At 40.7% G+C, this 18,595-nt stretch overlaps 1 protein-coding gene across 2 annotated transcripts in view; it reads left to right on the top strand.

Moving 5' to 3' along the window:
* Positions 1–18,595, top strand: part of C5 (complement C5) — a 98,599-nt gene that overhangs the window by 39,397 nt on the left and 40,607 nt on the right. For both annotated transcript variants that reach the window (XM_036329886.1, XM_036329885.1), the window contains 8 exons: positions 1,864–1,993; positions 4,260–4,322; positions 5,425–5,622; positions 10,962–11,052; positions 13,562–13,635; positions 14,396–14,535; positions 15,556–15,783; positions 17,753–17,813. In XM_036329886.1, the coding sequence (XP_036185779.1) occupies positions 1,864–1,993; positions 4,260–4,322; positions 5,425–5,622; positions 10,962–11,052; positions 13,562–13,635; positions 14,396–14,535; positions 15,556–15,783; positions 17,753–17,813 (985 nt within the window). The remainder of the gene's footprint in view (positions 1–1,863; positions 1,994–4,259; positions 4,323–5,424; positions 5,623–10,961; positions 11,053–13,561; positions 13,636–14,395; positions 14,536–15,555; positions 15,784–17,752; positions 17,814–18,595) is intronic.

Below are 18,595 nucleotides of genomic sequence, written 5' to 3'. Positions count from 1 at the left end.
ACTGAACCACACTGGCTGGGCTAGATCTTAGTTCTTGAGTTTGGCTAAGAATTCAGAGCCAAGAACTCTGATGCGAGAAAGTCACAGAGGTAGAAGAAATTTTGTCTCATAAAAATGACTTTTTTTTAATAATCAAAATCTGTACTCTAATAGTGGTTCTTAGGAAGGTAAGCCATTGTCCTGTGGGATGCATGGACTCAAGTAACAAGTTACAGAGGCAATAGAATGACAGGGTCCATGTCCCAGCATCAAGAAGGGTTCAGGAATCTGGAAAAGGCGCTGTGCGTAGATGACATAGAAATCCAGGGACTAATAAAGAGTTTGGAGATGAGATATAATTTTGAAAGGCATTGGGGGTCAGAGGAGCTTCAGCTAAAGGAACTGAAGACTGCCTCCTTGTCTAGGACCCTTGCTTTTATTAACACAATTTGTCCTCAGGCAAGGTGAAGATAATACACTTCAGAGGGTAAGGTTTCAAAGGGTACAGAAGCATTGTCAGTGTGGGGAATAGCCTATGGCTGTACAGGTGTTTGGCCAGTAGGAGGCAATGACATGTAGAGTAAGATGCCCTTTAACTGTCTGGCAGCCACAATCAGTTTCCTATTCAAGTTTGGGGAAATGCCTTTAGCCATTCCCAACAGGTGACTACATGCGTGACTCAACCCTGTTGAGTCCCCAAGTTTCATCAACCTTTTGATGAAACTCTTGAAATTATGACATGCTGGAATTGGTCTACGGCAATAGAAGGACTCTTGGAGCTTGGGAGGGAGAAAGCAAAGATAACAGGGCTGAGAGAAGAAAAGGGGAAAGGTGAAGGTGTGGTCCAGAGAGACCATACCTAAGGAAAGAAGGGGGTGGGGAAAGGTGCAGGAAGAGAGAGAGAGAGAGAGAGAGAGAGAGAGAGAGAGAGAGAGAGAGAGAAAGGAAAAAGAAGGAAAGAGAGGAGAGGAGAGGAGAGGGGATGCAGAGAGAACCCTGTGTCCATTGAATTAAGGCTTTTTATCTGTTTTTTCCCAAAGGCAGGGATTTTAGGGGAAATATTTTATCAACTTTCCAAGTATGTCCTTTCAGGATTGTGGTCTCTACTGATTGGTTGATACTATGGATGGGAGTCATTAGTTATTGCATCTGATCCTGATGTCAACCATGGCATGGCTTCATCTAGTTTTGCTGCTTTTCTGTGCCTGGAGCTGAAACACAACTGAGGCCTAGATGTTATCTCTACTTTGACCAAAACTCTGTCTCTGTGGTCAGTAGACATGAGACTTTGTTCCTAAGATTATTTGATGCAAGTCAGAACCTCATTGTCCTGAGGGCTTAATATTAGCTTAAGGGAGTCATCATGCAAGGGCTTGTATGGGAGTCATATGAGACTATCGCCTGATCCCTTCCTCCTCTAAGGGAGTCTAAACCATATGACTTACAACGCTAGGGGAAGAAAGGTCACCTGAGGGTAATGTCCTAGCCTATAATATTTGTTTCCCAGTTTTGCTAATTGCTAGGCACCTAAGACTCTCTGCCCTGTTGACATTCCATATCTGGCCTATCTTTCATGTTCTGCTCATGCCTAACTGCCTGCTCTATCAATTGCAGCATGCATCTAAGTACAAAACACCATGGATCAGTTTCTAAAAAGCTCCTCACCAAAGCTTAAGACTTAGTTCTTGGTTTAATTTTGAATAGGTATATATTTTAAAAATGTAAAAGGGCAAACTAAAGGAATGAAGTTGGGAAATTTGGACTTTGGCCATTTGATAAATGATAATTTCACAAGTTTGTTATAACCATGAACTCACACCTTTGGTTCTTCAGAGGAATGATTTCTATATCTGAATAAGCTCAACATTTTGGCTGTCTGGACAGGTATTTCAAGCTTTAGAGAAGAGTGACCTGGGCTGTGGGGCAGGTGGTGGCCGCAACAATGCAGAGGTATTCCGCCTGGCTGGACTCACCTTTCTCACCAATGCAAATGCAGATGACACCCAAGAAAATGGTAAAACTCTCAGCACTTTTTGTTTATTCTTCAAATTGATATTGAAACTTACATAGACTATTTGCCTCCTAGGTCTCATTTTTGTTCGTTCTCCAGAATATTCTCTACACTGATATTAGAATGACATTTCATTAGCCTTTAAAATGAAGTACACTTTTTTTTAAATGAAGTACTCAAAGCCTCCTATGATCTTCTCTCCAACTATTTCTCATCCTACTCTACCTTACCTTACCTTATGTTTAAGCTATATAGAACCAAGTGTAGTTCTTGGATGGAACTATGCTATTACACTTTTGGTCCTTTCTGCATCAGAACTGCTTTTCCTTTTATTAGCCTGGAGAAGCTAGTATAAGAATCATCTCCTCTATGAGGATTCTTTCCCCCATAAAATTAATCATTCCCTCCTCCTTTGATAGAGAAAATATTGTAGGGACTAGCTCTGTTTATAAGTAATACAATAGGAGTGCATCACTGCACATTCTTATACTGAACTAGAGACCCGGTGCATGAAATTCATGCACAGGAGGGGTTCCCCTCGGCTGAGCCTGCACCCTCTTCAATCCAGGACCCCTTGGGGGATGCCCGACTGCCAGTTCCAGGATCGGGCCTACACCAGCAGTCGGACATCCTTCTCACAATTCTGGACTGCTGGCTCCTAACTGCTCACCTACCTGCCTGCCTGATCACCCCTAACTTCCCCTCCTACCAGCCTGATCACCCCTAATCAGCTCTGCCTGCTGGCCTGATCGCCCCTCACTGCCCCCGCTGCCAGCCTGGTCACCCCTAACTGCCTCTGCCTGCCGGCCTGATCGCCCCCAACTGCTCCCTCCCTGCTGGCCTGGTTGCCCCCAACTGCCCCCCCAATGGCCTGGTTGCCCCACGCAGCCTGCTGCTTGGTCGTTTGGTTGCCCCTCACTAACCCCCCTGCCGGCCGGGTTGCCCCATGCAGCCTGCTGCTCGGTCGTTTGGTTGCCCCTCACGAACGCCCCTACTGGCCGGGTCGCCCCATGCAGCCTGCTGCTCGGTCATTTGGTTGCCCCTCACTAACCCTCCTGCCGGCCGGGTTGCCCCACGCAGCCTGTTTGGTTGTCCATTTGGTTGTGGTGGTTGCTTAGGCTTTTATATAGATAGATTATACAACTTTTCTCAGGACTGCACTGGGAGCTTCCTAAGGTCAAGGACTACATCTTTATATAAATTGATTTTAAAGAGGAAGGGAGAACACAGAGAGAGACAGAAACATCAATGATGAGAGAGACCACTAGTCAGTTTGGTCAGGAGGCAACCAATCAATGTGTTTCTCTCACATTGATATCTCTCTGTCTTTCCCTCTCTCTAAAAATCAATGGAAAAATATCCTTGGGTGAAGATTTTAAAAAAATGATCAGAGAGAAACATTTATCAGCTGCCTCCTGCACACCCAACATTGGGGATTGAGCCCACAACCCGGGCATGTGCCCTGACCAGGAATCAAACTGTGACTTCCTGGTTCATAGGTTGATGCTCAACCACTGAGCAACACCAGCCAAGCAAGTCCACATCTTAATTGTCTTCTTTTTATGGTTTTAAAATTGTTCATGAGTATATTTAATACTATTATTTGTAACTAGAAGCCAGGCATGACATTCGTGCACTGGGGGGGGGGGGGGGGGGGGCCCTCAGCCCAGCCTGTGCCCTTTCACAGGCAGGGAGTGGGCCTAAGCCGCAGTCGGACATCCTTAGCGCTGCCGTGGAGGCGGGCCATTGCACTTGTCAGCTGTCAGCCTGGCTTGTGGCTGAGCAGTGCTCCCCGTGTGGGAGCGCACTGACCACCATGGAGCAGCTCCTGTGTTGTCAGTGCACATCATAGTGACCGGTCATTCTGCTGTTTGGTCAATTTGCATATTACCCTTTTATTATATAGCATAATATAGTACAAAGAACAAATAATAAAAATAACATATCCAACAAAAACTTTGTTCACTATAAATACTTAGCTATTTCTCTATAATAAGTGGTTCAAAAAAGGTTGCCACATTCAAAACCAAACTCAGATCAAACAAGTCAAACTATATAACACTAGATCATGAGCTCTCCTAAGATAAAACAAGTCATAGTAAGATATATAGTGTGTAATGCCTAGTTGAAAGCATGTTTTCAATATTTTGAGTGAATGATTTGTGAATTTTTAAATATTTACATATTTTATGGCGTTTCCTTTTTTCGAGATTTTAATCTCCTTTTTTCCTTTCTTCTTTTTGTCTTTATCATTTAAAAAACAAAACAGATAAACCTTGTGAAGAAATTCTCAGGCCAAGAAGAATGCTGCAAGAGAAAATAGGGGAACAAGGTACTCTAAGTGATTGTGAAAAGATTATGGTTGTATCATTCAAAAGCTGGAGAAAATTAAACATAATCTAATGTCCCCTAACTCAGAATGGGCAAAAAACCCACAAATGTACAGACATCTAATTCACCTACTAATCATCTAATTCATCTAATTTATCTAATAATCAAAAAAATTATTCCAAACATATCTAATAGTTCATTTGCCATAACTTTAATCTGAAGAAAATAAAATATTATTTCTATCTCTAAAAGATAAACTTTTATTTGTCACAAATATTTCTTCTCCACAGACTTAATCTAACAATTAAAATCATATTCTTTTATTTTATTCTGAAAACATTCATAATTTAATTAATTTGGGGGTATATCTGGAAATCTATTTCTTTTATTGCATATGTTTAACAGTTAATAGTATTTTGGGTTACTCTTTGGGAAATAAGTCTAATATAAATTATTTAAAACAATTATTTAACTAGAAATTTGATAATTGGCAGTGTTATAATAGAATGAACATTGAGCTGGGAGTCAGAGACTTGAGTTCAATTAATAATCTTGCTTACAATAATGTAATTTCTTCCATTTTTTATATGAATTATTTTATTTCTAACTTTTATTCTAAGTTCTAATGACACAAAAAGAGACACATTAATTTAAGTATTTACAATGAAGAATGATGCCACTAGTGAAGGTCCTCAAACCATATCACACAAAAAGTGTTGCGGGGGGGGGGGGGGGAGGATATTTAGCTTGAAGAAGGAAATACTTGTGTAGTGATGATTGCTATCTTTAAATACTTGAGTGCTTCTCATAGTCAAAGGGTGCTGAACTCAAGGTGCCAGTTTCAAGACTTAGTATTTAGCTTAGTTGCAGGAAGCCCTTTAACCTTTTAATATGAATCAGAATGGACTGCCTACCTCATGAGACCACATTCTCCCCATTACTAGAGTAGTTCCAAAGGGAGGCTGATCAGCCAACTAACCATGACTCTTGTGGGGAGGGGGTCATATGGCAGTAGAAACGAAGTATCTCTTCAGATCTCTTCTAAGTGTGAGGTGTTATGACTTTATGCATAATCAAGGACACCTGTATTATTACCATTTCAGCTGCGCAATACAAACATATGCAAGTGAAAAAATGCTGTTTTGATGGAGCTTATCGTAATGATGATGAAAGCTGTGAACAGCGAGCTGCCCGGATTAAGTTAGGCCCAAGATGCATCCAAGCTTTTTTGAATTGTTGTACCATAGCACACCTGTTCCGTGCTGAAGAGTCTCATAAACATATGCATTTGGGAAGGCTACGTAAGTTTGATATTTTCTATCAGAATTCTGCCCAATATGAAGAATTTTGTGTAATTTTATGCTGCTAAGAAAGGCAATTTTCATGCTCTATTTAAAATTAAAATAGAAAAGATAACTTGTAAATGCCCCTAAGAAAAAAATCTGTTAATCATTTTTGGGAATCCAAAGAGGTACATATAGTGTATGGAGCAGAGTACACTAGTCCATAGTCAAGACCCTGGGGTCATTCTATAAACCTGAATGATTGTTTATCTTCTCAGAGTCTCAACCTCCTCATTTCTAAAGCAAAAAAGTTAGGCCAGATGATATCCAATGTGCCTTTGAGCTCTAAAATTCTATGGTGCTGTGATATTACAACCATTAAAAATTCCATTTATACCTATACAACCAAATATAAGCAAAAGATTTTAAAATCTAGCATAAGGTTAAGTGTACTTATATAAAAGTTGAAATCTTATTTCCATTTCAAGTACTGCCGGGAGCCAGTCCATCCTTGCTGTTTCAAAGGACCTGGCATATATGGCATACTGTTCTTAATATGTTTGCTCACCTTCTTGGCACTATGTGTTTTAACCAAGGTCTCTGAGAAAGGTTGTTTCCCCAGGTAGGGATTTTCCCCTGAAGTTAGGGAGGGAATAAAACCCCTCAACTAAGTGCCAGGCTGGTAATTAATTAATCACTTTAACTACAAACAATCATGCTTAAGCTACATAATCTTTACTCCCTGGAATGGAGATAAGAAATGCCCTAACCTTTGTAATAGAGATTGATAGGATTGAATCAACTGGTATAAATACAGATGTAACAAGACAGCAAGTCACAGAACTTAGAATACAGAGCTTAGAACACAGAACTAAGAAGACAGAACCTACACAGAACCTACAGACAGAAGAACTTCGCTGGAGAGAACATGGCAAAAGATCCTGGGCTGAACCTGACTACAGAAATTGGCAAGAGAACCTGACTAGAACCTGGTGACTGAACCTGGCTGGAGAACCTGGGCAGAACCTGGCTGGAGAACCTAGCGAGGGAACATGGCTACAGAACCTGGCTAGAGAACCTGGAGAACCTGGCAAGAGAACATGGACACAGAACCTGGCAGGAGATCCAAACCAGAACCTCTCTGGAGATCCAGACCAGAACTTGGCTGGAGATCCTGGCTGGAGATCCTGGCTAGGCTGCTGATCAACTGAACACTGTCTCCGTGTCCTTCCTTCTTCGCCGACTCCGTCCACACCTTTGGGGACCCCTGGACCCGCTGGGGTTGGACCCCAGCATCTGGCGCCCGAACAGGGACCCCTAGGTAAGCCCCACTCTCAGGATGGATAGGACTCCACCGTAGGAAGAGGGTGGATAGTCTTCGCCGACTCCGTCCACACCTTTGGGAACTCCTGGAACAGGATTCCCCTAGGTAAGCCCCCCCCATTGAGAACCCCGACACTCGGGATGGATAGGACTCCACCAGGGTACTCAGACCCCCCTATAGAGGATAAGTAGGGTAAGAAGGTGGATAGTACAGAACTTAGATTGAGAAGATGTGCCATACTGAGTCCAAAGAAAGAAGACTCTGTATTGATCTTTAGATTAAGAAGAGTAGGGTAAGAAGGTGGATAGTACAGAACTTAGATTGAGAAGATGTGCCATACTGAGTCCAAAGAAAGAAGACTCTGTATTGATCTTTAGATTAAGAAGATGTGCCATACTGAGTCTAAAGAAAAAAGACTCTGTATTGATCTTTTAACATATACGCTTGCTAGCAGAGGAATTAAGGTTACTCCCAGTCAGACAGAACGTTTTATACAAGAAATATGTCCATGCTTTTCTGAGGAAGGAAAGGTAAATGTAATGGCATGGGAGAAGGTAGGCCCAAGGAGCCTTATCCTTAACCCCACTGCAGCCTTTCCACCCTGGGAAAGTGCAGAACCTACAAAGCTCTTCCTGGGGTGATAGATCAGGACTCAGGTAATAGCGGAAAGCGTCAATCCTACTCTTAAAATGGATACAAGAGAGCATTTGGGGTTTTTTCTTTTTAATGCCTGCTTTTAAAAAATAAAAAAGGGGGAATTGGATGCTGGGGTCCAACCCCAGCAGGTCCAGGGGTTCCCAAAGGCGTGGACGGAGTCGGCAAAAAAGGAATGGCACGGAGACAGCGTTCAGTTGATCAGCAGCCTAGACAGGATCTCTAGCCAAGTTCTGGTCAGGATCTCCAGCCAGGTTCTGTGTCCATGTTCTCTTGCTAGGTTCTGTCCAGGTTCTCCAGCCAGGTTCAGTCACCAGGTTCTAGTCAGGTTCTCTTGCCATGTTCTAGCCAGGTTCTGTAGCCAGGTTCTGTCTCTAGGTTCTTCAGCCAAGTTCTGGTCTCGATCTCCAGCAAAGTTCTGGTTCGGATCTCCTGCCAGGGTCTGTGTCCATGTTCTCTTGCTAGGTTCTCCAGCCAGGTTCTGTGTCCATGTTCTCTTGCTAGGTTCTCCAGGTTCTCCAGCCAGGTTCTGTAGCCATGTTCCCTCGCTAGGTTCTCCAGCCAGGTTCTGCCCAGGTTCTCCAGCCAGGTTCAGTCACCAGGTTCTAGTCAGGTTCTCTTGCCAATTTCTGTAGTCAGGTTCAGCCCAGGATCTTTTGCCATGTTCTCTCCAGCGAAGTTCTTCTGTCTCTAGGCTCTGTGTAGGTTCTGTCTTCTAAGTTCTGTGTTCTAAGTTCTGTGTTCTAAGTTCTGTGTCTTGCTGTCTTGTTACATCTGTATTTATACCAGTTGATTCAATCCTATCAATCTCTATTACAAAGGTTAGGGCGTTTCTTATCTCCATTCCAGGGAGTAAAGATTATGTAGCTTAAGCATGATTGTTCATAGTTAAAGTGATTAATTACCCGCCTGGCACTTAGTTGAGGGGTTTTATTCCCTCCCTAACTGCCGGGGTCCAACCCCAGCGGGTCCAGGGGTCCCCAAAGGTGTGGACGGAGTCGGCGAAGAAGGAATGACACAGAGACAGCGTTCAGTTGATCAGCAGCCTAGCCAGGATCTCTAGCCAGGATCTCCAGCCAAGTTCTGTTCAGGATCTCTAGCGAAGTTTTGGTTAGGATCTCCAGCCAGGTTATGTGTCCATGTTGTCTTGCTAGGTTCTCCAGGTTCTCCAGCCAGGTTCTGTAGCCATGTTCCCTCGCTAGGTTCTCCAGCCAGGTTCTGTCCAGGTTCTCCAGCCAGGTTCAGTCACCAGGTTCTAGTCAGGTTCTCTTGCCCATTTCTGTAGTCAGGTTCAGTCCAGGATCTTTTGCCATGTTCTCTCCAGCGAAGTTCTTCTGTCTGTAGGTTCTGTCTTCTTAGTTCTGTGTTCTAAGTTCTGTGTTCTAAGTTCTGTCTTTTGCTGTTCTTGTTGCATCTGTATTTATACCAGTTGATTCAATCCTATCAATCTCTATTACAAAGGTTAGGGCGTTTCTTATCTTCATTCCAGGGAGTAAAGATTATGTAGCTTAAGCACGATTGTTCGTAGTTAAAGTGATTAATTACCCGCCTGGCACTTAGTTAAGAGGTTTTATTCCCTCCCTAACTTCAGGGGAAAATCCCTACCTGGGGAAACACCCTTTCTCAGAGACCTTGGTTAAAACACATAGTGCCAAGAAGGTGAGCAAACATATTAAGAACAGTATGCCATATATGCCAGGTCCCTTGAAACAGCAAGCATGGACCGGCTCCCGGCACCTAACTTCAGGGGAAAATCCCTACCTGGGGAAACAACCTTTCTCAGAGAGGAGACCTTGGTTAAAACACATACTGCCAAGAAGGTGAGGAAACATATTAAGAACAGTATGCCATATATGCCGGGTCCCTTGAAACAGCAAGGATGGACCGGCTCCCGGCAAAGTACAATATATAATTTCAGATTCTATAGAACTCTCATTAATATGTTTTCATAACTTTTAGGACTTTTGTTTCATTTACATATAGTTAAAACAAAACAGACAAAAGCGGAATGACCAGTCCTATTTTATAATCTGACTGGAAGCCCAGTGCACAAATTCATGCACTAGTAGAGTCCCTCGACCTGGTTTGTCTGATGGGGCTGAAACCGGCTCTCTGACATCCCCTGAGGGGTCCCGGATTACAAGATTGTGCAGGCCAGACTAAGGGACCCCACTGGTGCACAATCAGGGCGGGGAGGGACGTGGAAGGTTGGCCAGCCAGGGAGGGAATCCGGGAGGGCTCTAGGGCATGTCTAGCCCATCTTGCTCAGTCCCAATGGACTGGATCCCAGCAGCAAGCTCACCTACCGGTTGGAGTGTCTGCCCCCTGGTGGTCAGTGCATGTCATAGTGATTGGTCAACCGATCAACTGTGTCCCCTGGTGGTCAATGCACGTTATAGTGAGCGGTTGAGTGGCCTTAGCATTTCATTAGCATATTATACTTTGATTGGTTGAATGGACGACCAAACCCTTAGCATATTAGGCTTTTATTATATAGGATTGTTTTGCTTAATAGTGTATCTTAAACATTGTCCATTTGATGACATCCTAAAACTCCCATGTGTGTTGCTGCAACTCTACAAGGGTCTGTATAGGTTCCTCTCCCTGCCCTGTAGCCTGTAAACTGTCTCCAGACAGGAAACCTGGACAACTTTAGACTTTACCTAATCTTCTCCCTTCTCTCAGGGATCACAGTCCTGGGTCACTTAAGCTCTGGTGTCTGAAAACTGTTTTATATGGTGTGTCTGGTATTATTCTCTTTTTTTTTTTTAAAGACAGAGGGATAACCCCAGTCCCTGTTAGTTCATCTTGGACAGGAACAGAAGTTATGTTCATTTTGACTAAAGAGAATTTATAAATAAATTGCTAAGCTAAGGCAGAAAATCACATAAACAGAATTGTTGCAATTATAAAAATGCAAATAACTTTATAGACTGATTAGTATCTTGTATAATCTCAGGAACACTAAACATTTAGCAATTTATAAAACAAACTAGAGGCCCAGTGCACGAAATTCATGCATGGCTAGGGTCCCTAGTGGCTGCTGGCTGCCGGCTGCCGGCCTAGGCCTTCCATCGTTCCACACCACCCCCTGGTGGTCAGCACATGTCACAGTGAGTGATCAAACTCCCAGTTGGTTGAATCCCAAGGAGACATTTTGCATATTAGGCTTTTATATAAATAAAGATATTTTACGCTTTGTTTTGTCAATGCTATTAGTGGAGAACTCCTAATAGTTCTATTTTGAAATCACTAAACAACATGTTTCATTGATCTTTCAGGAAATGCGTGTCTAAATTAAATGTCCATATTTAAAATTTGGCTCTTAGTAGAATAATGTTGTTTTTCTATAATTGAATATACTTCCCCTGACCCCCAGATATACGGCCCCTGGCACCAGTAACCAAAGCAGAAATAAGAAGCTATTTTCCAGAAAGCTGGTTATGGGAAGTTCATCGTGTCTCCAGAAGGTATTAAAGAACTCAAGAGATTCCCCATTTTGATCCCCACTTTGTGTGCCCTATTCAGTCAGCTCAAGCAAGGTACTTGTATTTACTTGCAGCTAGTAAAGGAGACAGGGGATTCATATCCAAAGCGTTGCCTCCTGAAGGGAGGCTTAGCCATTGCTTAGATACATTATTTGGTCGATTATTTGATGTCTTCTTTGCAGTTGGCTACAGGTTGGGTTATCCTATTTATAGTTGGTCTGCAAAATACTGTGCTTCATTTTAACATTTAGCAAGAACAGCATTTAGTAAGAATGGCTCAAACCTTGAGACCCCTGTCCTATCTAACAACAATATTATATACATACTTCTTTGACATTCCTCTGAAAAATGTGAGAAAATGCAAATATTATGGCAAAAATCTGAAGATAGCCCATTTCCCAATAGTTTAAGAGTTAAGATGATAGTAATATGAACTGTGTCCAGCATGGCCAGGGGTGAACCTGAGAAGAGGTGGTGAAGGATTAAAGAAGAGAATACAGTTGGGACCAGGTGGATCACTGTGCCTGGATGAGGAATCAGTGACACAGCCTGTAAGCCAAAGCTTTATTTTATAGTCAGATCACACAAAGCAAAAGAAGGGCAAGATGTTTACAATGTTCTTGCGAATTTCAAATCTGCTTCTTTCCTGTTGTTGCCATTCTCTGAACTCTATTAAGCCTTGTTTTGGCAGCACTTGCTGCACCCCCTGCAGCCCACATCCCTTAGCTACCTAGGACTGCAGGGTCAGACTATAAGGTCAAACTTACAACTATAGCCTTTTGCCTATAATTGTGCTGGGAGGGCTTTGCCCTCCAAGCTAAGACTGATATGTGGCTTTGCCACAAATCAGTCCAAGGCTTGATCCTGTCTGAATGCTGTAGCTGCTCTCCACACTAACATTTGGCCAAATTTGGTTTTTTGCTTCACTTTTTTTTTTTCCTTAACTGTATGCTTTGCTCTAGTAGTTGATTCCAAGGCAGAATTAACTCTTGGGGAAGAAGAGTTCTATTCCATTTACTTTCATTTCACTTCAGTAAGCATTAACTGAGCACAACTGTGTTTATACTGTAAAGAAGCCATTTTTTTATCCTGAAATATCTGTATATAAAACAAACATTGATTAATGAGAAGAAAGGTTCTTTGCTCATTAAATTCCTTTATTCAACACATTTTTATGGAATGCCTCCCCAGTGTCACACACTGAAAACAGTAATGAATAATGCGAAGTCCCTGATTGTCACCCTTCCTTGTGGACTCAAAGCACTGACTTTCCAAGGAGCAGTCAAGGCACTGAGTCCTGAGCCTGTCATCAGTTTTCTAATGGGTCTCCTTGTCTCTACCCATGTTCCTCTAATTCTTCCTCCACACTGTTGTCATTCCAGCTGAACATTGCCCTTTGGCTAGCACTTCCTCTGGCAAGCCTCCCCATCACTGTTCCCTACCCTACCAGTGATTGGGTAAATTACGCCTCTTGATTAACCCTATTGCATGTATCACAGTGTGATAATGGCCTATTTACCTGCCCATCTTCCACATTAAAATGTAATTACCTCCAGAGCAAGGATTAAATTCAGATTACTGTTTTACACCTAGTCTGCCTGGCTTGTAGAGGAACTAAACTGTGTTGAATAAATGCAAATTACCTCTGAATTGTTAGTGCTTTATCGGTACAGTTATTGTAGTGTATTGCAATTTATTTACTGAAATGTTTTTTCCACTAGACTGTTAACTGCTTGAGAGCAGAACTACATCTTTTACGAGCTGTATACTCAGTACTTAGCACTATGCCTGACACAAAATTGGTGGACAATAGCTGTTTGTTGAATGAAATAAATAAATATATAAACTTAATCAGAAATTTTTAGTTATATCAACTTTATGAGTAGTGTTAATATGCATTACTTTGCTTCCCTATTTTAGAACATACTACATAATGAACATAATTTTTCTTTTTTTGTGTGTGTTTTGAATTTGCAATGTTTCAAAGGCATTCTTTTGAATTTGAATTCTCATCAAACAAGTGAAAAATCTCAAAACATAAAACAAGTAGATTGCCCTAACCAGTTTGGCTCAGTGGATAGAGTGCCAGCCTGCAGACCGAAGGGTCCCGGGTTCAATTCCAGTCAAGGGCACGTACCTCGGTTGCAGGCTCCTCCCTGGCCTGGGCCCTGGTCCGGGCGAGTGCAGGAGGCAACTAATCGATGTGTTTCTCTCACATTGATATTTCTCTCTGTCTTTCCCTCTCTCTTCAACTCTAAAAATCAATGGAAAAATAACCTCTAGTGAGGAATTTAAAAAAAAAAACAGCACAAGAAAAATCAACAAGTAGACTTACAGAGTATATTTTTCTTGCTTGATTTTCCTTAATAGCTGATGTGCTTTTTAAAATTTTTTCTAAAGTAGTATCAAGCAAAAATTCTGTTAATGAATGCTGTCCAGTTGGGTTTATTGATGTTTCACTGTATTTGAATATTAACTTTTTCACTTTCAGAAAGGAGTTGCAGTTTGTGCTACCTGATTCTCTAACTACCTGGGAAATTCAAGGTGTTGGCATTTCAGACAGTGGTAAGCAAGCTTAAGTTACATACTCTTTTAGGTAGTGATTTAATTATCAAAATGTGGTTTGATGCTTTGTAGAACGCTGTGTTTTTGCCATCATTGAAAAAATATAGTATTTGTGTTATTGTCTATTTAGTTTACCCAGGACTTAGTGGTGACATTTTAAATATTATTTTAAATGTATTACAAGAAGGCTTAGATATGCTCACATTTTTTACCATATCTATTTCCTCTTTTGCTCTTCTATAAGCCATCATTCTTTAAATGCTGATGTCAAACCCCTATTTACTTTCATTTTTCTCTGATTGGGAGCTTGAGTAGAGTTAAATAAATGCATGACTTCTCTTCAGGGCTGATGAACTTATGTTGCAATTTAGTGCAGATACTTTATAAATAATTTCAGGATTGGTTTTGTTTTTTTGCTATTTTTTGTTTTTATAAAATTTTGGTTTCCATAATAAAAGTTTTACACCCATTAAATGGAGGCAATAATAAATATCTAAAAAGAGATTTGGTTCTTTAGTTGAAAATCTCATGACTTAAATAGAATTCAGTATTTGTTGGACAAATAAAGTTTTCTGTTAATACAAATAATTATTGAGATAGAGATCAATGAATAGGAAATTTAAGGACATGGGTGACAATAATGAAAAACCATGATCTAAGTTTTTCTTGAAGCAAAGCAAATGTGAGACATTATTGTACTAATAAAATATTATAGGAATTCCCTAATATGCTTCTACTTTGCTTTTACTTTGTGCTGAAGGTATATGTGTTTCTGATACTGTCAAGACAAAAGTATTCAAAGATATATTCCTGGAAATGAATATACCATATTCTGTTGTACGAGGGGAACAGATCCAATTGAAAGGAACTGTTTACAACTATAGGATGTCTGGGATAGGGGTAAGTAGGTATTTATGATATGTGCAAATAAATAAATAAAAATTCTCTAACTTTCTGAGAATTCTATTAATGGAATTATGACATACACAAAAAAATAAAAACTCAGTTCAACAATATAAACCAATATGACCCAATAGGTTTCTTTAATTACTGCCCCAACCAACTTGGTAATTTGTGTTTCTGAAGAGGAAGAAGGAACTTTTTATTTTTGAGAAATTCTTCAAAATTAGTTGTTGAATATTGGCATTCTTTCTTGTTTCCCTGCTTAATTTATTCTGGTTATTATGGATTTATTCTTTTGGGTATAGTTTTCAATTCTGTCAGTTCACTAGATTTTGGAAGGAAGATGAAAAGTATTCACTATTTGAGCCAGTTAGTATCTACTATTATCCCTACTATAAATATGGAGACAGGGAGAATGAAAGAGGTCTTACAACCTGCTCTCATTATACAGTAAGAGGAATAGCCAAGATTTGAACCTAAGTCTTTCTGGAGTCAGAGTCTTGTTGTAAAATTAGGTATAAGTGGGAAGTTAAAAGGTAAGATTGGAAAATTAATTTCAGGACATATTGGGCAGGGCCTTGAATGCCAAGAGATAAGAGTTTTCATTCTTTCATAAAACCATCTGTAGCATGCAAGGACTGAGCTAAAAGACAGAAAAATGAGTAACACAGAATGCCTGAGCCTGCGGTTCCCACTGTCTACAATACAAAGAGACAGTGTACCAATGCTCAAAGAACTTCAGTAGCTTTGCCCCTGACTTAGTAGGTAACAGTGTAAGGAAAGTAAGATATTTCTGAGCAGTGCTGAGCTTTCTAGATATCCCTTCACATTGCTAAGGTCTACAGCAACTTGTGTGTATGTTTTAAAAACTCAAAAGTGAACTTTCTCCTCTGCCTTAGAATCTAAGGGATTATTTAACACTGTAAAAGTATCAGGGAAGAATTGTGTCCAGATGAACAAAGGGCATACTTTCCTTATAAAGTGTTTTGATATAATTGTTCATTGGTGATATTTCAGTTCTGTGTTACAATGTCTGCTATGGAGGGAATCTGTTCGTCAGGAAGCCCAGTCATCAGCCATCAGGGGAGAAAGACCTCTAAATGTCTGCAGCAGAGAATAGAGGGCTCCTCCAGTCATTTGGTGACCTTTACTGTGCTTCCTCTGGAAATCGGCCTCCACAACATCAACTTTTCACTGGAGACTTCACTGGGAAAAGAAATCTTAGTAAAAACATTACGAGTGGTGGTAAGAAACATGTTTTTCCTGATTCTTTTAAAAATCACATTTTTCTTTCCAAAAAAAAAAAAGTTATCAACAACTTATGCTTAGTAATTCAGTAGGTACACAGAAAATTAGAATGTACATGTAACAAAATGTTTACATTTGGGGAATCTGGGTGGAGGTTATCTTGGATCTTTTTTGTACTATTCTTGTAACTTTTAACTTTAAAATTATTATTTAAAATTTTAAATAAAATAAAACGTGCTTATTGTAGAAAATATAGAATATTGAAAAAAACATAAAGAAAATTAATCCCCATACCCAGAGCTATCCAATTTTAACAATTTGGTATGTAGCCTTCCAGGCCCACCCCCCCACTCTGACACATTTAGAAAGTGTGTTCTTGAAATCTTTGTGCCAGATATTATACTAGCCACTAGGGATATAAATAAGACATGCCCTAGTATTTCATAGAGTAGTTTTGAGGTTAAATAAACTAATACATGCATAGTTTACAATTTATAGTCTAGAAAACTTTCCATTTTATAAATAAGTAAGTAAACAAGTCAAAAAAAACCACACACAAACTATCATTTATTAAGTATGATTTACCCATAGAGTCTGGTGAGTATCTTCATGTTATCTTATTAAGATTCTTGCCCAGGGTCACATGGCTAGTTAATGACAGAACTGTGTCTTCCTAGGTCTTGTCAACCAATGGTTGTTGGCACCACTACAACTGCAATAAGAATCCCCAATTTGGGGTGCTGGAAGGAAACTTTATTCAGTACAAAACAGCTCTATTGTGATATAGCATGGCTGTGAGGCAGCCCCAGGACCAAGTGGCCCTGGAGCCAGGTCCTTCTCTGGCTAGTCTGCTCCTTAATGGTCTACTCTGCTCTGCTTCTTCCTGCTTTGCTTTGTGCTGTGTGATCTGGTCTGCTCTGCTGTGATTTGATCTGCTCCATTCTGTGCCAGGCTGCTCTGGCCATGTTTCAGCTGAGCCAGGGAAATGCAGTCTTCAGTCTTCTGTGGAAATGAAACTGTGCTCTCAGAGCCAGAGGGGAGCTGGCTTATCTAGACAGAATTTTCCATCCCTGCTCCCTAATTGGTCTGTCCTCATGCAAATGAGGATTCCAAATTTTTGTAGTGTGATTGGTGCAAAAGGCACTGTCTTGATTGGTCAGAATAGAGCCACTCTGGTTGGTTGGAGCTGTGCAGCTCCAATTGGATAGGAAAAGCTTCAGTCCTATTGTAGGATTCCAGTAACTCCTTTATAAGAGCTGGCTCAAATGGCAGAACACAGTGCAGGCAGGCAGTTCAGTGCAGAGGCAGGCAGTTTGTGTGAGAGGCTCCAGTATACAAATGGCTGCTAGGCTCTGTTTTTGTTTTTTAATTTGAGCCTAGCTAGCCACCAGAAGACCTTCTTAGTAGGTTTCTTCTCTCTCAAGGTTCACAGTCTTCATTTTCTGCGTTCTGACTTCATCCATGAAATTCACTTCAGTAAACATATATTGACTTATTTTGTGCAAGGCTTGTTCTATTCATCCTTACATGGTGGTTCCATATGCAGGCTCTGGAGCCAGGCTGCCCCTGTTTGAATCCTGGCTCTATCACTTCCTAGCATTGTGCCATTGGATAAGTTTTGTGATCACTCTGTGTGTCAGTTCCCTCATCTGTCAAATGGCAGTAATAATAGCACCTACTTCATAGAGTATTTTTGAGGTTAAATAAACTAATACATACAAAGCACTTAAGTCAATTGCCTGGCTTATAGTAACTTCTATTTAGTATTTTCTCTGATTATTATGTAAATGGCCAGAAAAATCTTATTCTTGAATTTATGCATTTAAGTATTTAAACATGCTTTGCATTACACCCCCATTTGCAAAAAGGATTTTTTAAATTGGAAAAGTGGTCAAATTGAACTAAGAATTGAGATCATATAGATTTAATTATGTTCTTAACTGAATGTTTTCTGTCTTTATTTTAGCCAGAAGGTGTCAAAAAGGAAAGTTATGCTGGTATTACTCTGGACCCAAAGGGTATTTATGGTAAGTAAAATAATTTTGTATTTTACATGTTATCTTTTGCTCTAGAAATTAAAGTGTATGTGTACTTTGAAACACTATTTTTCAAAATGTTAATTGTCTAGACTAAAAAATGTCCACTTCTTACTTAGTTTATTGCCATTTTTTGATAATATGTATCTATCTATATAAAACCCTAATATGCAAATCAACTGAATGGCGGAACTACCAGTCGCTATGACATGCACTGACCACCAGGGGGCAGACACTCAATGCAGAAGCTACCCCCAGCCCACAGGCCCCGACTGGTGGTGGCAGCAGGCGTGGGGGCCGGCGAGCAGGCGGCACCAGGCCAGCCAAGGGAGGTGTGAGCAGGGGCCCTATTCACCCCGCCAGTCTCCCCACAGATTGGCCCTGATCACTGGCCAAGCCTAGGGACCCTACTCATGCGCAAATTTTTGTGCAACTGGCCTCTAGTTATACTATAATCTGAATGGGTTTAAAACAAATAAAAATAATTCCATTATTTTAAAATGCAAAGCACTGAAATAGTAATAATTACATGGCTTCCCTTATCTATTAATCATTTTCTATTCAACACAATAATAACTATAATATTTTACTGAACCATCAGTCCAAAGAACACATGAGAAAAAGTCATTACAGCCCAGCTGGCATGGTTCAGTGATTGAGCATTGACCTATGAACCAGGAGGTCACAGTTCAGTTCCCAGTCAGGGCACATGCCCAGGTTGCAGGCTCAATACACAGAAGGCAGCTGATCAATGATTCTCTCTCATCATTGAT

The sequence above is a fragment of the Myotis myotis genome, unplaced genomic scaffold, assembly GCF_014108235.1.
Source record: "Myotis myotis isolate mMyoMyo1 unplaced genomic scaffold, mMyoMyo1.p scaffold_m19_p_12, whole genome shotgun sequence".
Lineage (NCBI taxonomy): Eukaryota > Metazoa > Chordata > Mammalia > Chiroptera > Vespertilionidae > Myotis > Myotis myotis.
This window is presented reverse-complemented; position numbering and strand designations above follow the sequence as displayed.